Raw genomic sequence first — 25,143 nt, forward strand, 5'->3', positions numbered from 1 at the left:
CTCAGTGTTTCTGGAGTCCAGTGTAGACTGAGGCTTAGGAAATCCAGAAAACTGTCCAGAAAGAGCCAAGCCTTGAAGTGATGAGCAGGTGGTGAAGTACTAAAAGACTTTAAGTGGTGATGCAAGCACTGCCCTAACTGTACGGGCCTGCACATCATGTCCTGGGCTGCTTATTTCCAGTAAGTCCTGGCAAAAGTTCAATTTGTTAAACCCACATTGCCATGGTGTATGAAAAGGACTAACCTTGCTCATAAGTTACTTCAGATCACATGCTATAGATTGCTGGGTACATCTGGAGATGCCAAAAAGGGAGATAGTCTCCTGGTACCCTCCCATCAACATATGCATGATGCTCCTGAACGTTAACTCTTCCAGTCCTGTAGTCCACTGCAAGGGTCAAATCTGGGCCCCTTCCTCACATTCAGATTTCTCTGAACATGGTGGGGTTGCACTGCTAAGCACTAGGATGTGGTCCACAGGGACCAAGACTGCCCAAACGCCGGAGCCTGCCCTGGAGTGCTCAGGCGCAGCAGCTATTAGGCTCAGTTGTCTCTCAGCACACTGATGTTTTCTGGACAGAGTAATTTCTGTCTCCTGCAGCCACAGTCCTCCCTCAGTATGTCTTCCCACCCTCAGGTATTTAATTTGACCTGTGTACAAGCAAGCAACAGAAGCGTTTGGACTGTTTCTGCTTCATTGTGGTGCTCAGCTCTTTGGGACATGAGAATCAGCATACACGGGCAGCCACATGGTGACTTGAGTCTTCTTTATTGAGCCAGGAGAACAGCTGTCCTCCAACTCTCCTTCCCACAATGAGGACCATTAGTCCTTGTCCTCCTGCACGGGAGTCTTGTCTTCTTGTGAGGCACAAGGAAGGTTGCACCAATAGCTATTCCAGCCAGATAAAAGGGACACTGGGCAGAAACTGGAAGGAAACACAGAAATATAACAAAGCTTAGAAACTGTTGTGAGGTTTACTTTACTTGGTACCTTAAGGCCATGTTAGCCATAAAACCTATAGAACAGGTTCTTGTAAAGAAGCTAGGTGAGGTGGTAAATGTTTCTTTAGGGTGAGGCAGTTGCTGAGGAAAAGGCAGTTGCCAGTGAGGAAAAGAAAGGGAAATGCAAACAGAGGTGTAGTGTATTGCCTTACTGCTGTGGCCAGGCTGTATGTCACAGCTGGTGTGAAGGTTTAAGCCTTTCACTAAAAAGACAGTTTCCATTATGTAGGCACAGATCAAAGGTACAGACGTGCTTTGTCCTCATTTATTCTTGGTGAGAACAGGGAAGTGGGAATGTACAATCAGAGGTGGGTGTGTTGTCCCTGAATAGTTGGTGGTTATCGTCCCTTCCCGGTGCAAAGTCTACAGGATATCTGTGAAGGGAGAAGAGAGGAGCTGAGAAAGACTTGAAAACTCTATTGTCTGTGGAGTCTGACATCAGCTCTGGCAGCTGCTGAAAGCTGGCCCTCCTGGTATGAAGCAAGACTCCCAAATACGTTCAAACCAGCTTTGCAGGAACCTGATGCTGCACCGTGGAAAGCTGTGTCTGCCAATGCGTGCGAGGGCACGTCCAGATCCATCACACTTGGACTTGCAGGAGACTTGGGAGGGCAAATTTCCTCCCAGAGCTCATCAGAAAACACGCAAGAGGCCAAGCTGCAGTGTGTCCCTGCCACGCTGCCAAAGCCACGGAGCCTCTTTAGCTGAGCCCCGGCTGGGCAGGAGGTTGGACAGTGCGGGAGGCTGGACTGATAGGGGAGGATGAGGATAAGAGGTGGACAGGGGCTGCACGTAGTGGAAACCCCCTTAACACAAAGGCTTGACAGTGAGGCCGAGGGACATCTTCAGAAGAAGAACCGAATGTGCCCCGTTGGCATATGAGATGTGTCATGCAGTAGGCTGGAAGACTGGGGTGGTCTCCTGCATCTATGTGAACAGAGGCAGTACAGACTGAGAGGGGGACAAGGGAAGTGTCTCTTGTCTGAAGAAGCCTCTTACGTGTCTTCTGATGATTTTTGCTGTGATTAAATAATAGGTGCCTGTGGTTAAGGGCACCAGCTTCAAGCAGTGGCAGTGCTTGGGTAGGTCAGGATTTATTTGGACTTAGTGTGAAGACCGAAGCTGAAACCAGAGCTCTCAAGGTGGTGTAACCCCAAACATCCTTGGCCCTATCCTGCACAGCAAGAACATAGTATCTTAGAAAGATAAAACAAACTTCAAAACAAAAGCGCTGTGCTGGAAGGGCTGAGTGTGAAGATATGTACTCCCCACCAGCTCACAGAATTAGTTAGGAATGACTCAGAAACCAAGTGTGAATGAGTGGCATGCAAAGGCACTTTGTGCAGCACAAAACCAGACTCAATATAGGTCAGAAAAAATGAAAAGTCAAGTCCTAATCCTGTGTTTATTCACACTGCAGACGGGAAGATCCTTCCTGACTTCAGTAAGAGATTTGCCTGTTGTAAAGACTGAAATAAAGTGAAAAGCAGGGTGCCAGATGTGGTCCAGCAGTATTTAAGGGCTTTAATCGGTTCTTATCTGAGGCAATTCAATCTGGCTGCACTGTCCTCAGTCTGGCTGCACTGTCCCCAGCACAACTGCAGAGGGGACTGCCCCGTGTGGGTCCAACACGATGGGCTTTCTGTCTATCAACACCCTGGAGAAGAAAATCTCTTTTAAAGGCTTTTAATGTTCGTTCTGATCCCAATTCCCTTTCATTTCTTCACTTTCACATTGGAATTCAGCACAGCTGCACTGGGACGTCATGAAGGGCTGCGAAAACAACTTTGAAATTGGCTTTCAGACAATAGGAGAGGAAATGCAGGGCCCGTGAGTCAACAACAAATTTCACCTTGGATCAGGATCTAGGGTCAAACCAGCATCCTTTCTGCAGGACCAGCAGTGAGAGGGCTGCTTGGACTCTGCTTTTGTTCTCCCTGGTCACCTGATGAATTCTCCAGTGAAATAGGAGGGATGTATATGACTTCCTATGGCCAATACACATTGCCCTGGGCTGGAGTGGCCGCTGTGTTCTTACCTCTTCGAAATTTAATCAGAGAGCAAGGAGCTCTGGTATTGGGCTCAGACTCCGCTCTACCTCCTCCACTTCCGTGCTTTGATCTGAGAAGGGTGCCTGGTGGGTTATCCTCAAGGACCTTGTCAGTGTGGTCAGGATGGTGGCAATGGCTTCTAAAGCTGCAAATATTTCCTGGTGTTCATCAGGCTCAAGGCTGAAGGAGTGCTGTCTGATCATGTGAAAAGTGGTCTGAGTAGCTCCCGAAGGAATAGCTACACCAGCAACCTGCACTGCTCCTTCTGCATTTAGGAAGATGTTAGCTGGATTCATCTGAAGACCAGCTGAGGCACTGTCAAGGAGCAGCCAGAGCAGGGCTGCCCTACAAGAGGGGACGAGCTGGGAGCAGAGGGTCACCCCAGCATAGGCAATGCCCTCACTGACCAGGGTGCAGTCCTGCAGCATCTGGTTGGGGGGGACAGGGCAGGATGCTAGTAATGGGGCCCACCCTGACCATCCCAGACAAGATGAGATGATCAACCAGGTCCAGAGTCCATCTAGGGAGCTCAGTCAGGAGCGGCAGGAGACAGGGCTGAAGACAAAACTACACCATAGGTCCAAGGTCCATGCAGGAAGCAGAGCTGGATAGGTCCATCTGGGAAACTAGGACAGATGTCAGGATGGAGACTGGTACTCCTACAAAGTAGTTCAGGCAAGGACTGAAGGCTCATGGTGGGACTTGAGTGAGCTCTTGGGCCCTGGACAGGGGTTGTGGATGGAGATGCTAGGTGAGGTCAAGGCCCTTAAGGCATATTAGGGCCCTGACAAGCACAGAAAGATTGAGCTGTGCCAGATATGAGCTGCAGTGAAGTCCATAGACTCCTTTGGACCAACTCCTCCACTTTTCATCTTAACTTAAACCTCATGGAGACAAAACTCCTACCGTACTGGTTGGAGGTCTGGTTGTGTGAGACCTTAACGAACACAGTACGGTGGTTTGGAGTTTGCCTCCTCTGCACCACTCAACAATGCTCTCCCCTCCCCTTCACTTCTCCTCCCTGCCTGGCAGCAGCTTCAGGTACTGAGCTGAGGAGGAGAACAAGGCAGTGTAGTCGAAGGAGATGACTAAGAGACAAGACCTTTAGATCCTGTACTTGGTCTGTCTGTGAGCGATGGCGTGAGGTCATCAAGCCATGCCACCTCCGTCTGCCTGTGTGTCCTCTGCACCACCATGATGAGGACGCTCACCACAGTGATGAGTAACTGCTCTGTAACAAGATGACACCAGGCAGAAGGAACAGCATAGGAAAACACAACCAGTGACCACATTTTCCTAGAGATTTTCCTGGAATACCCAACGTGTGATGGGATCCTGGAACTCACTTCATTATTGCTGCCAAGAGGGCAGTCGAGGGGTTACATATGTAAGAAATTCCCAAAGCTGTTAAAAAGGAAAAAAAAAAAAAAAAAAAGAAGAAAAAAGAAGAAAAAAGGAAAAAAAAAAGAAAGCGGATCGTGGGTTGGATAGACATCTTTATTTCTGATGTTTGGCCAGTCTTTTATTCCTGGGAGTCAGGATGAGTTCTTTACAGGGACCAGATGAACCCCATCAGCATCCTGTTGGCCTTTCTCCATCTTCTGTTGAGTTGGGGCCGCTGCCCACCATCAGGAATAAAGCAGTGCACTTGGTAGCCTTAAAACTGAGCTGGTCTGACTATTCTGTACTCCCTATCAGAACAAAGCCTCTGTGGCACCACATGCCCTGTTACATGAGTTTATTATATATGATGTCCTTGAGCACATTCACAGCCCTATGGTCACATTTCTGCATAAGGCATCTGCGTGCTTTCAAATTGCACTGCTGCAGTTAAACGAAGTGCCATTGAATTGTGCTCCCGCCACCTCCTTGCAAGGCTTTATCAAAGCACGTGGGAAAGCCACTTCTGCTTCTCAGCTGCTTCATCGGTCTGTACCTTGTGCTACACGGGTACCAGTGAAATTGCCAGGTGTCACGGCACAACACCTTCCTGCGGGATCACAAAAGTTTTGCTAAAATTTGCTTTGGGCCAGGTTGTCCAGCTGCTAGAAACTAGTATGTCACTGAGCTAGGGGTATAAATTCAGATGGTCACTACCCTGTCATACCCTGCCTTTTCTGGGTATCACCTTTGGGCCCCTGTAATCTAACTACAAAAGCAGCAATGTCTCTTATTTCCAGTGACTTTTATGGTGAGGAGATGATTTGTTTGCTCAGTGAACAAAGGTAGGAGCCATCTGCTGAGTGTTTGCCCGCGGTCGGACGTCACAGGCGGGCTTCTGAAAACACCCCCAAAGTCACAGCTCATCTGCCAGATCTGGACTTGTGTAACCAACTGTGGCGCGATGAGCACTATTCTTAGGGACAGCATTTCGGTGGAGTCACACCACCAGGAGGTGTGAATCAAGCCCCCGAAAAGAGCAGATGAGAATAATCCCTCACCCACAGACAATGTTGCTCTCATGTCAAGCTTTGCATCTGGAGAGCTTGAGGCTGACGGTGGGTAACTACGCTGGAGCCTATTCATTTAGGACACGAGTGCATGCAGGGGCTGCCCATGGTCAACCAGACGTCTAGGGCAGATCTGGGAGTAAGCGTAAAGCTCCCGATTCCCTTCTTTGTGCTTGACCCATACAGCTGCTTTTCTTAAACGTTTGATTTTTATAAATTTATAGGAGAACGAGAAGTTCCTGTAAGGCCTCTTAATACTTAATTGGTGCTTCAAAGATATTTCCTCTCCATCACTTGGGAGTCTCCTTCACTGAAGGCAGAGCATGAGGGAGGAAAGGCAGATAATGCATTAGAGGCATGGCTTATAAAATGATGGCTGTCTATGGACTGTTTAACACACCGCCGTGCTGCAGGTTCCCATAGTACCCCTCCCACCTCAGAGTCAGGTTCTGCTACAGCTCTAAAGGAGTGACAGGGTGTGATGGTGTTAAGCATCACGGAGTGGGGTAAGATCAAGAGCAGAGGCCAACTGCAATTTCCCTGTAGTCGGCCAAGAGCCCGAGCTGTCAAAGCATGCAGCCCTGGAGTATTGCATGGAAACATAATCGATATCTTACACAGAGCTTCAACTGTATCCGTGGTGTGGGAATGCAGAGCTTTGAATTGGTAAGGCTGAAGTTTTCCCTAGTTGTTTTTATTGTTTAATATTGATATTCCTTTAGCCCCTGAGGGCCATGAACAAGTTACTTGTTGAATTAGAAATCTTCATAGTGATTATGAGGAATCCTTTTTTTCTGGTGCTTAGTTTTAATTATAGATTCTAGAATAATGAGAAGGTCCACTATAATACTCCCTGACCTTACCCTGAAGTCTGTAGTGTCCCAGTGTCCCAAAAGACAGTGTCGGTCAAACAATATCACGAACTTGAACTACTATGGAGAAAATATTGGATGTCCAGATTCTTGCAGTTAAGCGTTTGGAAGCTGTTATATCTGGGGTTTTTACAATGCCTAATGGCAATAGGAAACAAAATGAATGGCTCTGGTTCAATGGTTTTCCTGACGTAATTAATGGACAGAAATAGAAGGCAGGAATTGAAATAAACCACTCCCATTCTTTTCTTATCCCCCTCTGAGATTTTTGCAGGCAAAGATCTATAAATTTATGTGAGTGTTTACTGAGTAGTTTTTCCCATGTTGTATGTGACCCTCCGAAATCTGTTGATGCACAAAGGTCAGGTCCCCTGTACTTACTTTTTCCTGCAGCTACTGTCTTCTCTTTTTTTAAGTGGCTGTGATATTTTTGTTCATATTAGTGGGCAGGGTGCATCTTTAGATCCAGTTTTTATTAAAAAATCTGCCAGACTCTGTGTCTGGTGGACACAGACTTGTCAAGCAGTTTAATTCTCTGTATGTTGGGTTTGCAGAAGGTGCTGCTATTCCATTGCTTCTGTTGTCCATGGAGCCTATATGCAGCACATATCCCATGGTGAAGAATTTTGAAATAAACCAAATTTAACTATGTGTCAGGACATTTAGATCACAGGCAGAGTTAACCACACCTGGAGATGGCTACATGATGCCAGAAGACAGGCAATATTGTTTATATGATGATCACTGATAAACATTTTTTCTTGCTGGAGTTCTATCAATGGGAGGATTTGGCTCTCCCTTCCATTAAGGGTGTTTCCATCTCTGCTATTTCAGAGACTTATTCATTGGCTTGTACAAGGAATAAAACATGAAGTTAATGCTGAAGAATGTTGATGTACTTTGTCTGGACATAGCGAAATCCAGTAACTGCCTAAAATGGAATAGCTTCCCACACACACACCTTACGATGGTAATCTTAAACAATTGGTTTAATGGTGGAAACATGCTGATGTGTGTCAGTTTAGATGTAGAGATCCTGGAATAATGCGTGGATTGGAAGTGGCCTGTGATTCACACTTAGTAGCTCCTGTCCTCCCACCAGCTTAGCGATATCTAAAGGCTATTACAATACTACAATCACCATTTTCTCTTCTGTTGAACCAGCAAATCTATTACTGAATGAAGGTGCACTGTGTAATATCTGCCTCCTTGTGCTGTCACACCTTAGGTTCCCTGGGAGGGGGTTAATAGGCATCTTCTGGAGAGCTTCTAGGGGGGAAATTTTAGATGTGCTAGCAACAGATGGCATACATACTTCCAGGACTAAACCTGGATGAGTGCTTGACAAACTTCACATGAAAAGGAAGTCTAGCACACCTAAAAACTGAAGGGACAGTCCAAGCTGGTGGGCTCAGTATGGTGGATTGAGCCTGTCTATCAGGTGGCAAGAATTGGAACAGAGAGCTCTGATCTTTGAGGAAGAAAATACCCAGTTCTGTAATCTTGAGCACAGGTCTTTCTCCGGTTTGAAGAAGAGAGATAGGGGAGCAGCCATTGTTGGTGGCTGGAGGAGCTCTCTGCAATTAGAAGAGGAAACTGGAAATAGGGAACAAAGCTGCAACTCGCTTACTGAAATGGTGAGTTCTTGTATTAGTGGCTGTTTGCACAACACTGCATTCAAGTGATCTTTGTGGAATAGAAACAAGCCACTGCTCCAAGTTGCTGAGTAGAGAGGCTGCTGAATCAGCTGAAAACAATCATGTGATGTTCTGCTCCTGGGAGGACCTATAGCTCCCGTGGGGTTGTCCAGCTGAATGGTGCTTCAAAGTCTCAGACAAGTTATAGATAATTAAACTAGCATGCATTTTCTAACACTGCTTCGTAGGCGCTACCAGCAAAATGTCTTAGTTGTGCCTTGGTTACTGTTTTTAATTCTATTTGGGCATCATGTAAGTGGAGAGACTAATAAAGAGATGATGTGTCTCTGTCTGTGAGTGACTACATATACCTGTATCTACCTGCTGTTGCACTGGCATAAACTGAGTATCATGTTTTCACCAATTCTGAGAGGAATTCTGTCTGTTTATCCAGGCTCAGCATGACTGTGTGGGGAAAAGGAAATGTTTTTTGAGCTGCTGTTGGAAACAATGCTATTGCTAAATATAAGCAAGTAAAACACAGTTGAAATGGGTTGTGCTGTAATTTTGTTTCCTGTTTTACCAATCCTATTTATTTTCCTTTTTTTCCCTACAGAACAATTCAATTAAAACATCGAAATACAACTTCTTCACTTTCCTGCCTCTCAACCTGTTTGAACAGTTTCAGCGAATAGCCAACGCTTACTTTCTTTTCTTGCTGATTTTGCAGGTATGAATTCACTGTGCTGTTTCTAGCAGATTGCGTTGTCTGCTTTCAAAGCAGGTCTATGTATTGATAGTTGTAATAAACTGCAAGCTATATCCCGGTTATGAATTTGCGTTTTAGTAATACCTCAAAGTAGATGATAGAAAGTAAGGCAAAAAAAAAGCCATTTCCTCTCTTACCTTTGGTTATGAGGGTTTGAACTAAATGAAGAAAAAAATGTAATTAAAGTTTTCAACAAATTATGTACCTTTTTCATGCCCTGCCCTACCTACTACCCCTTTGTGTCTCCATCTGAGTGCTCCTGGCTGTCCTTGGATTTGCATTACTTATTCCTCCTGTAGTACAGAAGGAAGTTGTCTCTTATCCATAGGTTTGAAGGCAAATTCCGTTGGCAGTCTCAAAGGAAACAGCATGAAGAAGAACAAATTTGTAACCTGTACTGTTTCTCTGGGAAGGAAGGAGTTAACATCAGGAAGGCTCAAAATTGGAGCTAGTTTGCCTAAAGCTGAATATTGCTGCTCCCTGCTCAGCAGGGTGAGGAAGGTGTCTAATATGGAGCGTGTCAGACACTGGTAACACTAATGAACCCTGTGGCTTGTAACAGCGCTGAGCTGCACCTTGCCCATCGCTGTTGATAATAATACTCTGCCTGAAAGCTGAATGCACTGGAGAAATTGGTATCAGGATTTCTGCCCCTTTGCACTTTGCTAGAATATGGATAAATACAGTGTACTGTGTTGTTGCTGAGTCATACTGGAATACACGTTATCAAAAAAGGGTATAATTTTGATTATGTTTCAAGTATGCTATTTTAAATTTGACCATTTCAGTGTACACAACTTTGCAAAATTACCTTTTTCAAATGCTCTTTTTCAATTTCAGCCCCAAAAAAAGCATAGGCAAAATTTTGTTAAGCCTGTAGCAAACTACGTACAATCTTTGCTTATTTACAGGGAACAAATTTGGGAAATTTCAGCCCACGTATATTTTTCAAGAAACTAGTGAAAGTGCCTTTTCAGCTAAGCTGACAGCGCTGTTCCTGTGTTGTTGTACTGCACTCTAGCTGTTTGTCTATCAAATTCATAGTCTTTCAAATGATATGCCTTAAATTATTCCACTGTGTCTTTTGTGGAACCATCTAGGAGAGACTGTATATAAAAGCATACAGCTTTTTCTGCTGCCTGCATCAAGGTAGGCTAAAGAAGGCAGCCATTAGTCTTTTATATATACATATTCCTCCATTTAATTTTTTCCCTCTTCTGCCCACTCACTCCATCCCTGTAGCACTGGGAGTATCTCTTCCTGCATCAGGGGCGGATGTGGAGGGTAGGCTGTGGGGACTCTGCCTCCCCACTCCTTTGGCACAGCGCAGTAAGACATGCATATTCCCACTTAGGTGAGAATCACAGAATCACTAAGGTTAGAAAAGACCTGTAAGATCATCAAGTCCAACCATCAACTAACACCACCGTGCCCATTAAACCATGTCCCACAGTGCCTCATCCACACGTTCCTTGAACACCTCCAGTGATGGTGACTCCACCACTTCCCTGGGCAGCTTATTCCAGTGTCTCACCACTCTCTCAGTAAAGAAATTTTTCCTAATATCCAGCCTGAACCTCCCCTGGTGCAATTTGAGGTCATTTCTTCTTGTCCTTATGTGTCTGCAGCCTCCACAGTGGAGCAGGGCTGTGCTTGCCTCTAAACTTCACTCCTCCTGGCTGGATTTGGTGGTGCCTGTAGGATCTGGGTTGAGACAGTGCAGTGGAAGGAGCGATCTCAAAGAGCAGCTCTCCACCCTTAAGCAGCTGGTTTAGTGGCATAAATGCCAACTTCACAATGCACGTGGAGTTGACACTGCCCAAATACAATCCGATGGACACAGTGATGCTGGTATCACAGTGCTTCCATCATTAACGCTGTTCTTCTAGAGGAAGGGGAGAACTACGCTGGGCTAAGACATCCATCTCTGCACCACTGAAGTCGTGACAGAGTCACCTTCAATTCTTGGGTCCTCTCACTTTTAATGATGTGGGAAACAAAAATGGCTCTGTTGATCTTGGAAGAGCAAGGTCAGCCCTGGCAACAGCTGTGTGTTGTTTATTGAGATGAAGTTTACTTCGGCAAAATGTGAAGAGTTACTGAAACAAAAAATAGAAGTGTTTGAGGGCTCTGCACAGCAGCCCTTGCTCAGATAGCTCTGGGTCCCTCACAGCAGGCTTGCCCATGTCAGTGCCTCCAGAGAAATCCGCTGGGACTCTTCAATCCTAATGTTACAAAAAACAAGAAAGAGCAACCCAGTGCACTTCCTGACAGCTCCATGTTTATATCCTAAATTACAGCTTGTTTTGTAAGCAAAGCGTGGGTTTCCTGGCTGTCCCACCTCTGTGCGGTCACACATACGTGATAGAGCTGCATTTCTGTCTTTATTGTGTATTCAGATATGACAGAAAAAGGTTAAGTGCAGTTGCCACAGAAAAGTGTTTTGTTTCCGTCTGTTTGCTGAACTGCCAGGAGAGGCCTCAACTCAGATCTTTTCTTCCTACAGTTGATCCCTCAGATCTCCTCGCTGGCCTGGTTTACAACGGTGGTGCCCTTAGTGCTGGTGCTGGCTGTATCGGGAGTCAAGGATGCCATCGATGATTTCGTAAGATCCGTGTTGCTGACCTGTACTTTGGAGTTTGCCTGTGATTCTTCAGCACAATGACTAAAGCAAACCTCTTAAAATAAACACAGCCGGTGGCAGGCAATTGGACAACTGGTCTGTGGCCAAGATGGGGCCTGAGATTAGATCCCCAAATCTATGGTTCATTACCTAAAAAGGAACTAGAATTTCCAAACTGCTGCAGCCCAGCAGCTCCATTTACTTTCTCTGAAACTGCTCAGCACGTCTGAAAATGTGGTCACCAATAGATATGTCTGGACACATGCACAGAAGTCTATTCTTAGGCTTCCACTTGGGAGAGCTCATCCTCTGCCACCCAGCTGCAATGTAGGCAGAAAAAACATCTGGTAGGAAGTAAGCATACAACCTGCGTGTGATTTTTCAAAGTTGCACAGCTTTGGCCAAAGTTTGCTCCCATCAGAGCTGATGGTCAAAGTCCCATTGACTTCACAGGGTGATATTAGAGCTGAGTTTAGCATCTGATTTTCGCTTGTTGTTTAATAATTTTGATGCTCTATGGAGACTCGGTGCAACTTTCCAAATAGGCAGGTGAGAGGTGGCGAGGTGCTCTCCCAGGGAGCAATGCCAGAACATCCGTGGCCACTTTCCATATCACAGCAGAGGAATGGATTTCTCTGGGTGCTTATCTTACAAAACCGTGATGGGCAGGACCAACACCAGTTGAGTCAGGACGGTGCTAAGTGGCATATAAGGCTCTACCCTCCTTCTTCCCTCCAAGAGCAAGCCCCGTGTTGCCTGTTGGTCTTTGCAGACCAGTTATTCCCTGTGTTACTACCGTCAACACGGGCTCGACTAGGACTCAGTTGTGACTTTAATCTGCCCAACCCATTCAGCCAGCTGGGTGGAAACCTAAAATGTTAATGAACGGCTTACAGTTCTTGTGTGCTTGGTTTCCTGGAAATGCCTTTTAACATACTGATCAAATTTTCAGAATCGACACAAAAGCGACAAACACGTCAACAACCGCCCAGTCCAGGTCCTGATCAATGGCATGTAAGTCCTTTTTCTTTTGCTGTAATTTGGACTGGGAGGAGCATTTTATTAATAATATTTTTTTTCTGTGTGATTCCCAAGGATCACTAAACTATTTAAAATCGAATTGTCTTTCACGTAGTTAGTTCACCATGCAGTTCTGGACTATGTGTCTGACGAACAATCCCAAGACACAGTATCACAATCAGTGCAGACATTGTGGCTGTGACCTTGCACTAACAAAAAGTAAACCCTTTCTGTTCCTGGAGATATATATATATATATATATGTTTAAATAAGCAATACTTTGAGAGTATTGTATTATTTTACTCCTTACCCTGGAAGTGACAAACAAGACTATCTTCCCATGTCCATTAATGTTCATAGCATTTATTCCTGCATTAAGCAAAACTAGGCATTATCTAGGCAAGTTATTTTAAATTAAGAAGCAGGAATAGCTTCCTCATACATGTCATAATACTTTGAGTGTGTGTAGCACTTCTGACTTAGGTGTACTCAAAACATTCCAGCTGTGTGCTTTGGACATTGTACTGCTAGCACTGTTCTATCCTGCAGAAAAAATAGCAGAGGCTTTGGCTTTTGTAGCAAGCAGATGTGCTGTTTACTTGTGGCTCCATGGAGTCCAACTGTGCATAGGACACAGCTGTAGACAGCTGTGAAGTCTCTGGTTACTTTTTTTTCTGTACTATAGATAGCAGTATGTTGTGTAAACTCCAACAGATGATCAAACAGTTAAAAATATAATTGGAAACTGAAGAATAGGAACATACTTTTTGTGCTTTCTGCTAAGTAAACCAGTTTCTTAGTTTACTGTGTATTAGCTACTGTGTCTAGGAAACATACATTGAAATAGAAATTCTCTACTATTTTGCCTTTGTTCAAAAACTGGAAACCATAGGTCCTGCCCAACTCTGACCAACATTGAAAAAGCAAGGCTGAGCTGAACTCAAGAATGAAGTCCTATTTTGATAGAGCTCTTGATATTTCTCACCTCTAGATTTTGCATATACAACTGTCATGACTTGGTTACATTGGCACTTGCAGTTTAGCTGGCTGTCTGCATGCACATCTTGCTTAGTGCTGTGAAGGCCACTGCAGACATGGGCTTAGCGAGGCACATGCATGGCCAAAGCACCTGCATTGACCTTCCTGACAGCCAGACCCACACAGAACCATCTCTCTTGCTCTGGCCCTTAATACCACTTAGAAAAACTAACACAACTGGCAATTTTCCCAGGTGTTTGGGAAGTCTGTTATGCAAAGTAGAGCTTTTTTCTGAGACAATGTGGCCCTTTAGGAGAAGGAAGGGAGTAGTCAGTCCAGAGAGAAGGACAGTGCACATGGACTGCACTGCCATTGTGGGGATTGGTCTCAACCCTGCACGGGTCACCCCAACCCCTGTTAGAAGTTTTTTGTATTGTGGTGGTCCCTCAGCTTAGTATGGATCAGGCCACATCATGGCAGACCCTGCTCCATCTCACCAACAGCTCAAGTCCTGATGTGACCTGCAGTCTGGCTTCAGGAGCAGAGCCCCATGTCCTACTTTCCCAAGTGGTGTTTGCTTTTTGTGCCTACTTACTAGGAGTTTTCTTGCAGGTTAAAGGATGAAAAATGGATGAATGTCCAAGTGGGAGATATAATAAAACTAGAAAACAACAACTTTGTGACGGTGAGTACAGTTTCTCTCCATCCTGCTCACAGTTAGTCTCGTAATTACTCTTATCACTCACAAGCAAATGAGTCAGTAGTGACGCTAACTGCCTCAGAGACCTGCAGTCTGCAGAAACCACAAGCGGCATTGTGGTGCCATGCCCTCTGACCGTGTGAACTCACGCCAAGTCTGTCTGTCCGTCTTCAGGCCGATCTGCTGTTACTGTCGAGCAGCGAGCCGCACAGCCTGACATACATTGAGACAGCTGAACTGGATGGGTAAGTGAGCCTGGCCCCAGGGTGCAATCACTGCTGCCAGTGCAAGGCCAAATCTTCTCTGGTGACCCTGGGTGCTGCAGACTTACCTGCAATAGCTTTTGTAGCAAGAGTTTCCTAATACATAGAATAAACTTTGGGTAGGTATCTTGAAAGTAACATGTTCTGGTGGATACTTTTGCCTCTTTCAGTGCAAATGAGGGAGGGACTCTTCCTTTTATTTTTAGTGACAGTTCTTCTAACACTGAGAGTTAGTTTAAAATGTGTTCTTGCAATATCCCAGGTCACTGGCAGTAGCTTTCTGTTTCTTGTGTCTCCCTTAGTCTTTTCTCTTAGCCAGATTATCTGGGTGAGATAATCACAACAAATAACTCCAGTAATCTCCTTTGGACTGCTATACCATGATGTTAATGCACGGAGACTGCAAAGGCTTACGAATGTTGCTCACCCCAGGGCACAGCAGTCTACAAGTCAGAGGGCTGCAACTAATTTGTATTAATTGGAATAAACTAGATCTGACCTCATCTTTATAACCGTATTTGCATTACCTTTGCTGCATTGCCTGGAGCTAGCATCAGCTTGAAGGACTAAGCAAGACCAGAGAGATCAAGGAATCATGTCTCTCCCAATACCCTACAGACAGCCCTCTGGACTTTCCCTGCCTGATTCCTGCTGAAAACGAGCTTGTAGTTCCTGTGCATGCAAGTGCCAGGAGGCCCTTAACAAACACAGTGTTTCTTTGACATTGCATTTCAAACTCCCCAGCTAGCTAGTCCCAGGACTTGAGTACTCCTCAGGACTGGAGTGCCATGGGAGAAGATCCAGAGCTCTCCTATATGCTCAGATACCTCAGGGTTCAGTGTGGCATGAGTGGCAGGATAGACAGCGAGCTGCTCAGCGAGCTGAGATGCATGGTCTTGCACATTGTAGTGAAAATGAGAAGACAGAGCCCCTTCACTTTCTTTGGTACCATGGTACCACATCCAGAATTCCCCTTGCTTGCCTGTCTTTGCAACTGAGAGAGACAGCTACACCCTTTGGCCAGGTAAAAAAAGGCTGCTGATGGCACGGTCCATCAAATGTCTCAAAAGAAGACTGTCCTCAAGAACAGAAGTGACTTTCAGGGACAGCTTTCGGTTCATATAGGACTTTCGGTTCACGTTTTTCTCTCATGTTATTTGTTACAGTGAAACCAACCTGAAGGTGAAGCAGGCACTGACAGTCACTGCAGAGCTTGGAGAAGATCTTCAGAAACTGACAGAATTCAATGGTGAGTCTACATGGAAAATTCACTTTCCAGAGGACTTGCCCAAACACCAGAGTCCGGAGAGTGCCTGGGAGTCTTCCTTGCAGGCTGTCCCCTGCTCCCTGCTAGGAGTCCTCTGGATGCAGCAGCAGGAAAACAGAATGGGTGCATTGCAGTCTGTACAACCTATATAAACAGCATACATAGAGAAAGACATCCCCCTTCACCCGCAGGTCTCAGTGCCATGCATGGCTATAACCTGAAACTGCATTGGTGGGAATTCTCCTTCTGGCTGCACACGTGTCTTTCACGTCTGTCTGTCCATGTTGAGACTACCCACCTCAAACCTCCATTCAAGAGTTCATGTAATTGCACAGTGGAAACAGTTTTCCCAAAACTGTGTGCTTAGTTCTGATCTCAAAATATTTTCACACTGCATTTTTACATTAATGCAGCAATGCTGATGCATGGATTACATTTAGCTTCTGAGCAGCAGCACTTCCCAGACACCGTGCAGACCTGAGGACTAACTGTGCACACAGGACAGGTGACTACTTCCTAGCCTGAAGCCTTGCCCTGCCAGCATTTCTCTCCTCTCTTGATGCCACAATAAAGACGGCATTTTAAGATACTTAAAAAGACAAGCAGTGCAGATGTGGTTAACGGGCAACATATCCTTTCTTAGCACTGTTTTGTGTATCAAATAAAGAATAGAATAGAATAGAATAGAATAGAATAGAATAGAATAGAATAGAATAGAATAGAATAGAATAGAATAGACTATTTCAGTGGGAAGGGACCTACAATGATTATCTAGTACAACTGCCTGACCATTTCAGGGCTGATCAAAAATTAAAGCATGTTGTTAAGGGCATTGTCCAAATGCCTCAAACACTGACAGGCTTGGGGCATCAATCACCTCTCTAAGAAGCCTGTTCAGTGTTTGACCATCCTCTTGGTAAAGAAGGCTTTCTAATGTCCAGTCTAAACCTCCCCTGGCATAGCTTTGAACCATTCCCACGCATCCTGTCACTGGATGCCAGGGAATATATAGCAGCACATACACAGAAAGGAGCCAGACCTGTCAAAAACAGAATACTCCATGCTCACACATCATCTGTCTGCAGAGAGAGGATGGGGGAACAGAGCAAGTGGTGTTAGTCATGCTCCGCAGTGCCCTGCTGGTTTAGGCACAAGGGCAGGATTACAGGAAGAGTCGGTATGGAAAGGGGTGGAGTGAGTGCTCCTGTCCTTGGAAGGTCTCAAGGTCTGCAGGCTCTCAGGAAATATTTTTAGATAAAGAGGAAAAATTCTCTTCAAAATAACTAGATGATTCCAGGACAAATCGTGGGGACGTGGCAGAAAGTTAGCATAGCTGGGACGGTCTCTTTGCTTTCTACATTGAGGTTTTATGAAATAATGTGTGTGGTCTGAGCTGGGTATCAGCTCAGTACATCAGGATTTCTTTGAAGTGACGGCTGAGGTTCTGAGTGTTTTAGGTCTTGAGAAATATGTTTTTACAGGTGCAGTTAGATGCTTTATGTTAATAGTCAGAGTGGCATGCCTTAATTATTTTCCTGAAGAGGCTGCAGTGTGTATCAACTTGTAAGCAAAATCTTAATCTTATATAATTTTTCAAGCGTTTTCTCTGTAATGCTTATCTAAGGATACTGCATTCTTGAAACCGTGTAATTTAAAAAATGTTTCAAAATATTTTGGAAAATTAAAACTTTTTTTTCTCAATTATTTATTTATCCTTTAAATCTCCTTTTTAGTTATATTGTAAAGAAAAGTGGCCTCTTTGCAATACTTAAAATGAGTAAAATGTTCCCCAGGATGATTTATATTTGGCAAAGTACTGGGAAGAGTGCCTGGAATCAGACCCAACTTTGCATTTCCCCAGCAAAACTCTGTAGAAGTATTTAAATATTTATGTAACTCTTTATCTGATTACTTCGTAAAACAGGAAGAGAGGAAAGGGTTGAGCAGCTAATACAGGCACTCAGTGGAATGCTTAATGTGAGTTATGATGTTTGTTGACATCGTGATGGTTCAGATAAGGAAGACGCTTGCAAAATGCTGAACTTCTTTATTTGATTTGGGGAACTGGGAGACGAGAAAGGAAACAATACTTTTCGGTTACCTACTACTTATCACATGTAGACTTGGCAGTGTTTAACTCTTTCAGGTGAAATGCATGCAGGTATCGTCTTGCTGTCAATGGGAGGAGGAGACAGGAGGCACGGTGCCTCGCTGAGGTATCTTCTGCTGCAAAGTTACTGGGGTCAGTGCAAGTATATAGGGTGAATCTCTAGAGCTTCTTACTTTTTTGTGATCAGTCTAATTCGGATGAATCTCTTCTGATCTCAAAATCAGCATATCAGTAACCCAGACCCACCCGCTTACGGGAAAGCAGGTGTGGACGTTGAGGTGCAAGGTGCTCACACGAGCGTTGTCCCACAGCTGGCATGCGGAGAGGCACAGTCGTCCTGGTGAGGGATCATTTTCACGGTTTCGTTCACCAGAGTCTTCTTGTGCTGTGTTTCAGGTTGTGCTGCAAAGCCTCTGTTTTCTCTGTGCTTTTCAAGGGGTTGCAAGGGCTGCAGTGAGATGGGTCTGGTTACTGTAGACTTTTAGAAATGACGGAGTACAGGTCTGATTGTTCTTGGACTAACTAGATGATAGAAAATCAGCATAGTTGTTAGTATGAGCTCTGATGTCACATATGTCACAGAATTTCCTAATCACTTCATCTTTCACATCCGATGATTTTTCTGCCCTAGAATAGAGCTACCTTTCTATGAAAAGAACATCCATTCTTGATTTTAAAATTCGCAGTGGTGGAGACTACTGCAATACTTAAAGTTGTACTTTTCTTCTGGGCTTCTCTGGATTTTGTTTCGAGTATCCTGAGCCTGCTGTGTTTTGTCTGAGAACAGCTGAAGAGCTGTATTATCTCTAAATGCTAGTCCTTATGTAGATATTTGCAGCCTGCGATCAAAATAACTTTAACGTTCCTGCTGATTGACTGAACAGACTGAACTCTTGGATTCCCTTTCAATAAGGTGTATTTGTATTTTCCAGTTCTTTTCAATACATCCACAGGGCTCTGCTTTGAATCTTTAGATGTCAAGTGCAAATGTTGATTTAAATAGTAATTTTTAGACTGAAGTAGCTGTGTTTACCGTTTTGTGTGAACACATTTTATTACAAGAAATAAATACAAAGCGTGGAAATAGAAACAGGCCCTCCAGTCACTTACAGTGTCAGCTGCATGGCCAAAGAAAGTAGCAGTATCTTTTTTCATTGCCACTGGGACTTAAGTTATGAAACAGATGAAATTAAAAAACAGTGAAAAAAGACACCTCACTTAATTACTCTTTTGCAGCCTTCAGGCTATGATTTTTCTTGCTTGGGCTCCTGCAGTTCTAAAGAAAATGGAATAGGAATTATGTGAGGTCAACACTTTTAGCTAAAGTTATCCAGTGACATCCTACCACTACGAACTTGCTGTGAAGGGACTAAAAGTGTGTTGCTGGTTCAACATTTCTTCTCACCCACATAAAAGCTGTGGAAACTTTGTTTTGTACTCTAACAGTAAAAAACTGCTGTGTTCAAAGAATAGGATAAACCCAAGTTCATTGTGGTTCATTGGATTATGACATGCATATGGGAAAGGAGCAATATCCCAAAACATCAGTAAATATAGGATACAAGATGGGAACAACAGAGTCAGGAGTGGACTGCAGCTACAGTGTGAAACATTCCCTGTCTGGGGAACAGCTGAGAATGCAGTATTGACTGACATCTTCCTGGGCCGAGACTTCCATTTTTGTTTTTACCTTCCTTTTACAGGTGAAGTCAAATGTGAGGCACCAAATAACAAACTGGATAAGTTCACAGGAACCCTTAGTCTTCGAGGAGAGAAGTATGCCCTGGACAATGAGAAGATGTTGCTGAGGGGCTGCACTATTAGGAACACAGAATGGTGCTTTGGTCTCGTTATTTATGCCGGTAGGTAGAAAAATTGACATGTGAACTGCAGAGCACAGCAGCACTAGGATGGAAGTACATCACACCCAGTATGCACAAAAAGGAGCCAAGTATCTTCCTCTTTGGAAAATATGTTTCTACCAGGTACAAGAACAAAAGCAAAACAATACATGATATCCCTTGGCTTAACTCTAGGCTAGAAATTATGCATATTACAGGGGATTTGAGTCTGAGATTGTTTTATAGTGGTCTATAAGAGAAAACCAGATTGCAAATGCTACATTACAACATCCAATTCCATCTTGATTAAGTGCTTTCATAAGCAGAAGTAGTCTTTCATTTCAGAAATGCATGCAGCAAAGTACATGAGAGAAGTCTTGATCAATCAATAAGAAAGAATATAAGAATTATATCTCTTTAAGAATTAAAGCTGAATTAAATCTGCCTTTACTGCTCCACACTGGGCCAACTGGAGTCTTTCTCTCACCAGGCTTGTTCAAAATTTTTCACTCTTAAGTGTATTAGATTAAAAATTCCACATCATTTCTATGTGATTTTAATCCATATTGGAATATCAGGGTCATCAGTAATATTATTGTAGATCATTAGATCTATGCTTTTTATGAGCATAGACCTTCTATTGTTTCTATACTGCTGTAGACATATGAGATGATGTATAATATGTCACCAATAACACAGCAGTTTCAGGTATTCTGTGAAAAGTAATTAACCTAAAAGGGAGGAGTGACTGTTGAAAGAAGAGAGTAGGGTCAAAATCCAGAATTAATGGCTTTATGTGACTCTCTCCATATGATCTAATGCAAGCGATTTACCCTTTTTCTGCCTAAGTTTCCCACTGGCACTGTAAACTGTATGTACCTCCCTTCGAGAAAGCTGTGATGGGTATTTATGCTGCAAAGCACAGTGGGGCCTCAGAGGGAATCAGCTGTAGAATGGCTATTACTAAAATTCACGAGTGTGTTTCACCTCCAGGGCCAGACACCAAACTAATGCAGAACAGTGGAAAAACAACTTTTAAACGGACGAGCATTGATCGGCTCATGAATGTCCTTGTGTTGGTGGTAAGTCTGATTCATGTGTCTTCATTTCTTCAGGTGTATTCATCATTTCCAGATGCTCCACCTCTTTGTCCACACAAATGAGAGAATATCAGAAGTGACTAATGCTAAAAAGAAAAACTATGTAATAATTTATTAGCAGCCTGAGTTCTGCAGCATCTCTGCCAGCCCATCTTGCAAAGCAAGGCCATTACATTGACATCATTAAGGACCTTTCTTCTGAGCTTTTCCTTTGCTCTTCTCTTCCTTGTTTTGCATTTTTTTGTAAGAATCACTTTGAAGCCTGCAAATGCCTTTTTTCCCTAGTAATTTTGTCTTTTTCTATTTAAATAAACATTAGCAGTTCTCTCTCTTCTTCCTGATTTCTTGGCATCTCTGGTGGTATCTGCATAGGACTTGGTAATTGAGTTTGTTAATTTACATGATGTCAGGTTCTGACTTAACACATTAGGGTAAAATATTAGACATGGTCTCATTAATACTCAGAAACTGGTGTTTTTAGCAGCTGGGAAATTTGAAAACACTAATCTTACATAGCAGGCGCTCTCCTCAAATTGGAAAACAGATCTGATTGAAGGTTAAGCTTGTCAGTGGTTTTAACAAATGGCAAATACTTCCAGGCAGAAGTAGTGATTATTTTACAGACTGTCCCAAGATTTTACAAGCTTGAGTTCAAAGCCACTCAGGGAAGGAAGACATACACTCTGACGCTGCCTTACTCAATGTTGCTTGAAGAAAAGCTCTTTAGTTTCAGGCTTTTATGTTCCTTTGGGTGCAAGTTTGTCATGCTTTTTCATGCATGCTGCACCACCTTCAGTTTATGACACTGGGAAGGTCTGGTGGCCACTGCTCCCTCTTCTTCCCTCCTGCCCTTGCTCCCCAGCCCAACCTCACAGCCAGGCTGGGGCCAGGATCCATCCCCAGGTGCTGGAGCAAACCCTGGAGAAGGCATCGAACAGGAGTCTGTCCATCACAGCAAGGCTATCCTGAACTCGCCCTGCCTTCCGTGACTTCATGCCTCCTCAGCACTGGGGCTTATAGCACAAACGTCTCCAGGATGGCACCACTTTCCAACCTTGCCACTTCATCCCAGCCCCTGTCCTCCTGCTTTTTTCTCAGGATCCCAAAAGCTCTTTAGGTGGGCCCAGGGATGGGAGATGTTAGTGGACAGAGCCAGTTGTGTCTCTGTGCGGCTGAAATTGCACCAAAGCAGCAGCAGTTAGCCCAACTCCCAGAGCTGTGAAGCAGTGTTCTGAACATCTGCATGTGCGTATTTGCTGTAAAACAGTGCCACAGCACAGAGAGCCATTCCAGGGTCATCTTCAAGCCCTCTTGAGTCCTTGCTCTGTGTACCGTAAGGACATGCCCTTGACTTCAGTAACGTTACACCAATCTCGGCCAGGTGAAAATCCTGATCAATAGCATCAGTTTGTTTTCCTCAGTGTTTTCTTACCTTATGCTTCAGGGGACAGCAAAAACAAACAAGGTTTGGGGCTCTTCCATTCAAAATTTTGCAAGCATTTGAAAAACTTCACATTTTCTTAGGTGTTCTGCTATGCTTTAGCTGGAGAGGAGGATGGGCAATGGGGTAGGGCTGTGGGGGATCCACAGGACACAGAAACAGAGCAGAGAAAAACTGAATAGGGAAGGTGGAATTTAGCATTTGATTAAGATTTGCCAAATCTCCTTTCAGAAGTCAAGGGTCCCACCCAGAGCTTTCAGTCTGTCTGGCCTCTCTTCGTGAACACAAATGAGATTAATTTACCTCCTGGCTCCGTTTTAAAAAACTGAGCAAGTTGCAGCCGATTGCATCAGCCTGTGCCTGGGTTCTTGGGCGCTGATGGAGACAAGGGTGTGTTTTATTCCTTTACGCATTTTTAAGGCATCTAATATTCTGATGTCTAAGCAAAGCTCTGTCCTACCCTAAGCACCTGGCTCTTTGCACACCCAAGGGGATGTGGCATCAGGTCCTTCCAGCTCACTGGGTGGTCAAAGTTCACAAAGCGCAGTCATAAAAGGAGGCAGTATATTGCGCTCTTGAGTTTGGAAATACACAGCAGCCACAGCTTCCTATAAATAGCTCATTTTAAGTGTAATGAAACTTGTTCCATGTTAACACTGGCAAAGCTTATTTTGGGTTTAACTGTCCATAAAACTTCCAGGCACAAAGCAGTCTTTAAGCAGGGCTCGCCAACTGAGTCCTGGGCAAATGTCGCCCTGGTCTGTCCCAACAAGAGTTAATAAGGAGTGAACCCTTCCAGATGGCAACCAGAGCTGTTTTTTCATGTTTGGAAGTGCTTCTCGGGGATCTGAGAGAGAAGTGAATGTTCCTCCACCGGGACACACCCGCCAGCTCCAGGAATGCTTTTTTCTCCAAAACTTACTTTTTAGCAGGCTTGGGAGAGTATGTTTTCAGAGAAATAGGGCTGTCACCTTCATCTCTTAAACAACTTACTGCTTCAAAACCCGGAACAGAACTCCAAGTGCCAATAAAGAAACCAAGACAGTTTTAATTCACAGTCCAACAGGAAATGTTTGTCAAAAGTCACCTCCTCTTTACAAAAATCCTACTCAGTCCTGCGGATGATCTTTCACAGACACCGCATGGGCAGGACCCAGAGAGAGAGGATGTTCACACTGCGAAGCCCCATGAGTGAGCACAAGCCTACGATCAGGAATTTTTCACGTCCTTCTCTTGCAGAGCTGTGGTTAGGATTACAACACCCTGCACACAGTTGTTTCACTGCACAGAAATTAATCTTCCGGGCTGCTGTTAACAGCTTGGTCTTTTGCATTTGTCTCAAAGCAAACAGCATGTTAGTGAACTTTGTGTAAGCACAAGTATTGCACACAAGTTGAGCTGTTAGGGATGAGAGCGTTGATGTGCAAAATGCACATAAAGCAAAATGTACATAAAGCAAGTGCAGTGGTAGACAAGAGCTGCTGTGATACGGGAAAGTTCAGCTGCTCTCTTGACCCATGTGTATTTCTGTTGCTAAATCATATGTTGAATTTCCTACATGGATTGTGATATTCTACGAACTGACAATTTTTAACCTGTGGTGCAGGGAGGAATCATTCAGGATACAGTGGTAAGATAGAAGATCCAGCTGGCTCTTCTAAAAAATTTCTTTTACAACAAACCAGGTCTGCAGAGAGAAGTAATATCTTTTACTTGACCAACAGAAATATCTATGAAAATGAACAAGCTTGCGTATTTTCTCTGTCTATGTCTATTGGCTTAATAAAGGATATTACCTGTGCCCAGGTCATGCCTCTCACATATCCTTAAGTCACGATGATTACAACAGCACAAACTGAAGTCTGGTTTTACTGCTGATCACAGATATTTAAAAACACTGGACCACAGTCCTTACCAGCAAGCAATATTGTCTCCATTTCACAAGTGGAGTAATTTATTGGGCCTCCCACAATTAAATAGAAAAGCTCCTACTGATGTAGGAAATAAATGTGTCCCCTGAAACTTAGCCCAGAACCTTAACTTACTGTAGTCTCCTTTTAGCAGCTTCTTGATATTAAAATTCAAGTTGGACATATGTCACATATGATCACATCAAGTGATTCCAATCACTCCATAAAAGTATCCTTCCTTCTCTCATCGATTACCTCAGCAATACAACTAGCAGCTTTACCAGCAATGCTTCTATGTTTGTACCTCAATTATTGTTTTTTAAAAACATTGATTACTGTTGTAATGTGATTATTGCGGGGTGGCCTTATACATAATGGCCCAACTTACTGACATTTCCTCCCGAATGACCATACTTGCAAGAGATGATTTTTAATTGCTCTGTTGTGCAGCCTGATGATTCCATATCTTCACATTTTTATGAGGATGTTGGTTGTTTTAAGTCAAATATTTGGAGAAGTCCCTATCAACAGAACTGGTTTTATCATCATTTGTCCAGGCATGTTGTCAAGCTAACTTCAGTTTACCTTTCCCTTGATCACCATTTCTACCTTTCAAATATTGGAAATTTTTTAGCTGATTTTCAGTATGGTGGAGCTTCCCAGTTTTTGAAGTGTTGTTAAAAATTAACCTTACTGTTAAGAGAATTTCTCAGCTAGTCCCTCTATCTTCCCTCATTCCTGGAACCACTGGATTGAAAATGCTTATTATTAGCCACATAGTGTTCCTTGTCACAGAAGCTAATCTGTCTTTTCCATCGGCAACATCATAAGGGCTAGCTACTTCCTTCTGCTTCTTTTCTCCTTCAGTGATGGATGACTGTTGTGTTGAACATGTCTGCCTTTTCCACACCTCTGTTCATGAGTTTACTGTTTTCTTCTCTTGATATTTTATATGACTCTTAGCTATTCATAGTTCCATAATTTGTTGCAGTTTATATTAATTTCTATTAACTTCCCTTCTTCCCCTTCGTTTGTATGCTATTCCACATAACTGTATTTCTATGTTCTTGTTTTCTTCTAATTAAAAATTCTTTATGATCTATGTAATGT

At 43.8% G+C, this 25,143-nt stretch overlaps 1 protein-coding gene across 1 annotated transcript in view; it reads left to right on the forward strand.

The window, feature by feature from the left end:
• Positions 1 to 25,143, forward strand: part of LOC104255753 (phospholipid-transporting ATPase FetA) — a 67,716-nt gene that overhangs the window by 13,652 nt on the left and 28,921 nt on the right. Inside the window, 8 exon segments of the mRNA XM_059833728.1 lie at positions 8,628 to 8,741; positions 11,287 to 11,385; positions 12,356 to 12,417; positions 14,014 to 14,086; positions 14,276 to 14,346; positions 15,531 to 15,613; positions 19,445 to 19,603; positions 20,576 to 20,664. Of these exon segments, the coding sequence (XP_059689711.1) occupies positions 8,628 to 8,741; positions 11,287 to 11,385; positions 12,356 to 12,417; positions 14,014 to 14,086; positions 14,276 to 14,346; positions 15,531 to 15,613; positions 19,445 to 19,603; positions 20,576 to 20,664 (750 nt within the window).

This window comes from Gavia stellata, chromosome Z (assembly GCF_030936135.1).
Source record: "Gavia stellata isolate bGavSte3 chromosome Z, bGavSte3.hap2, whole genome shotgun sequence".
Lineage (NCBI taxonomy): Eukaryota > Metazoa > Chordata > Aves > Gaviiformes > Gaviidae > Gavia > Gavia stellata.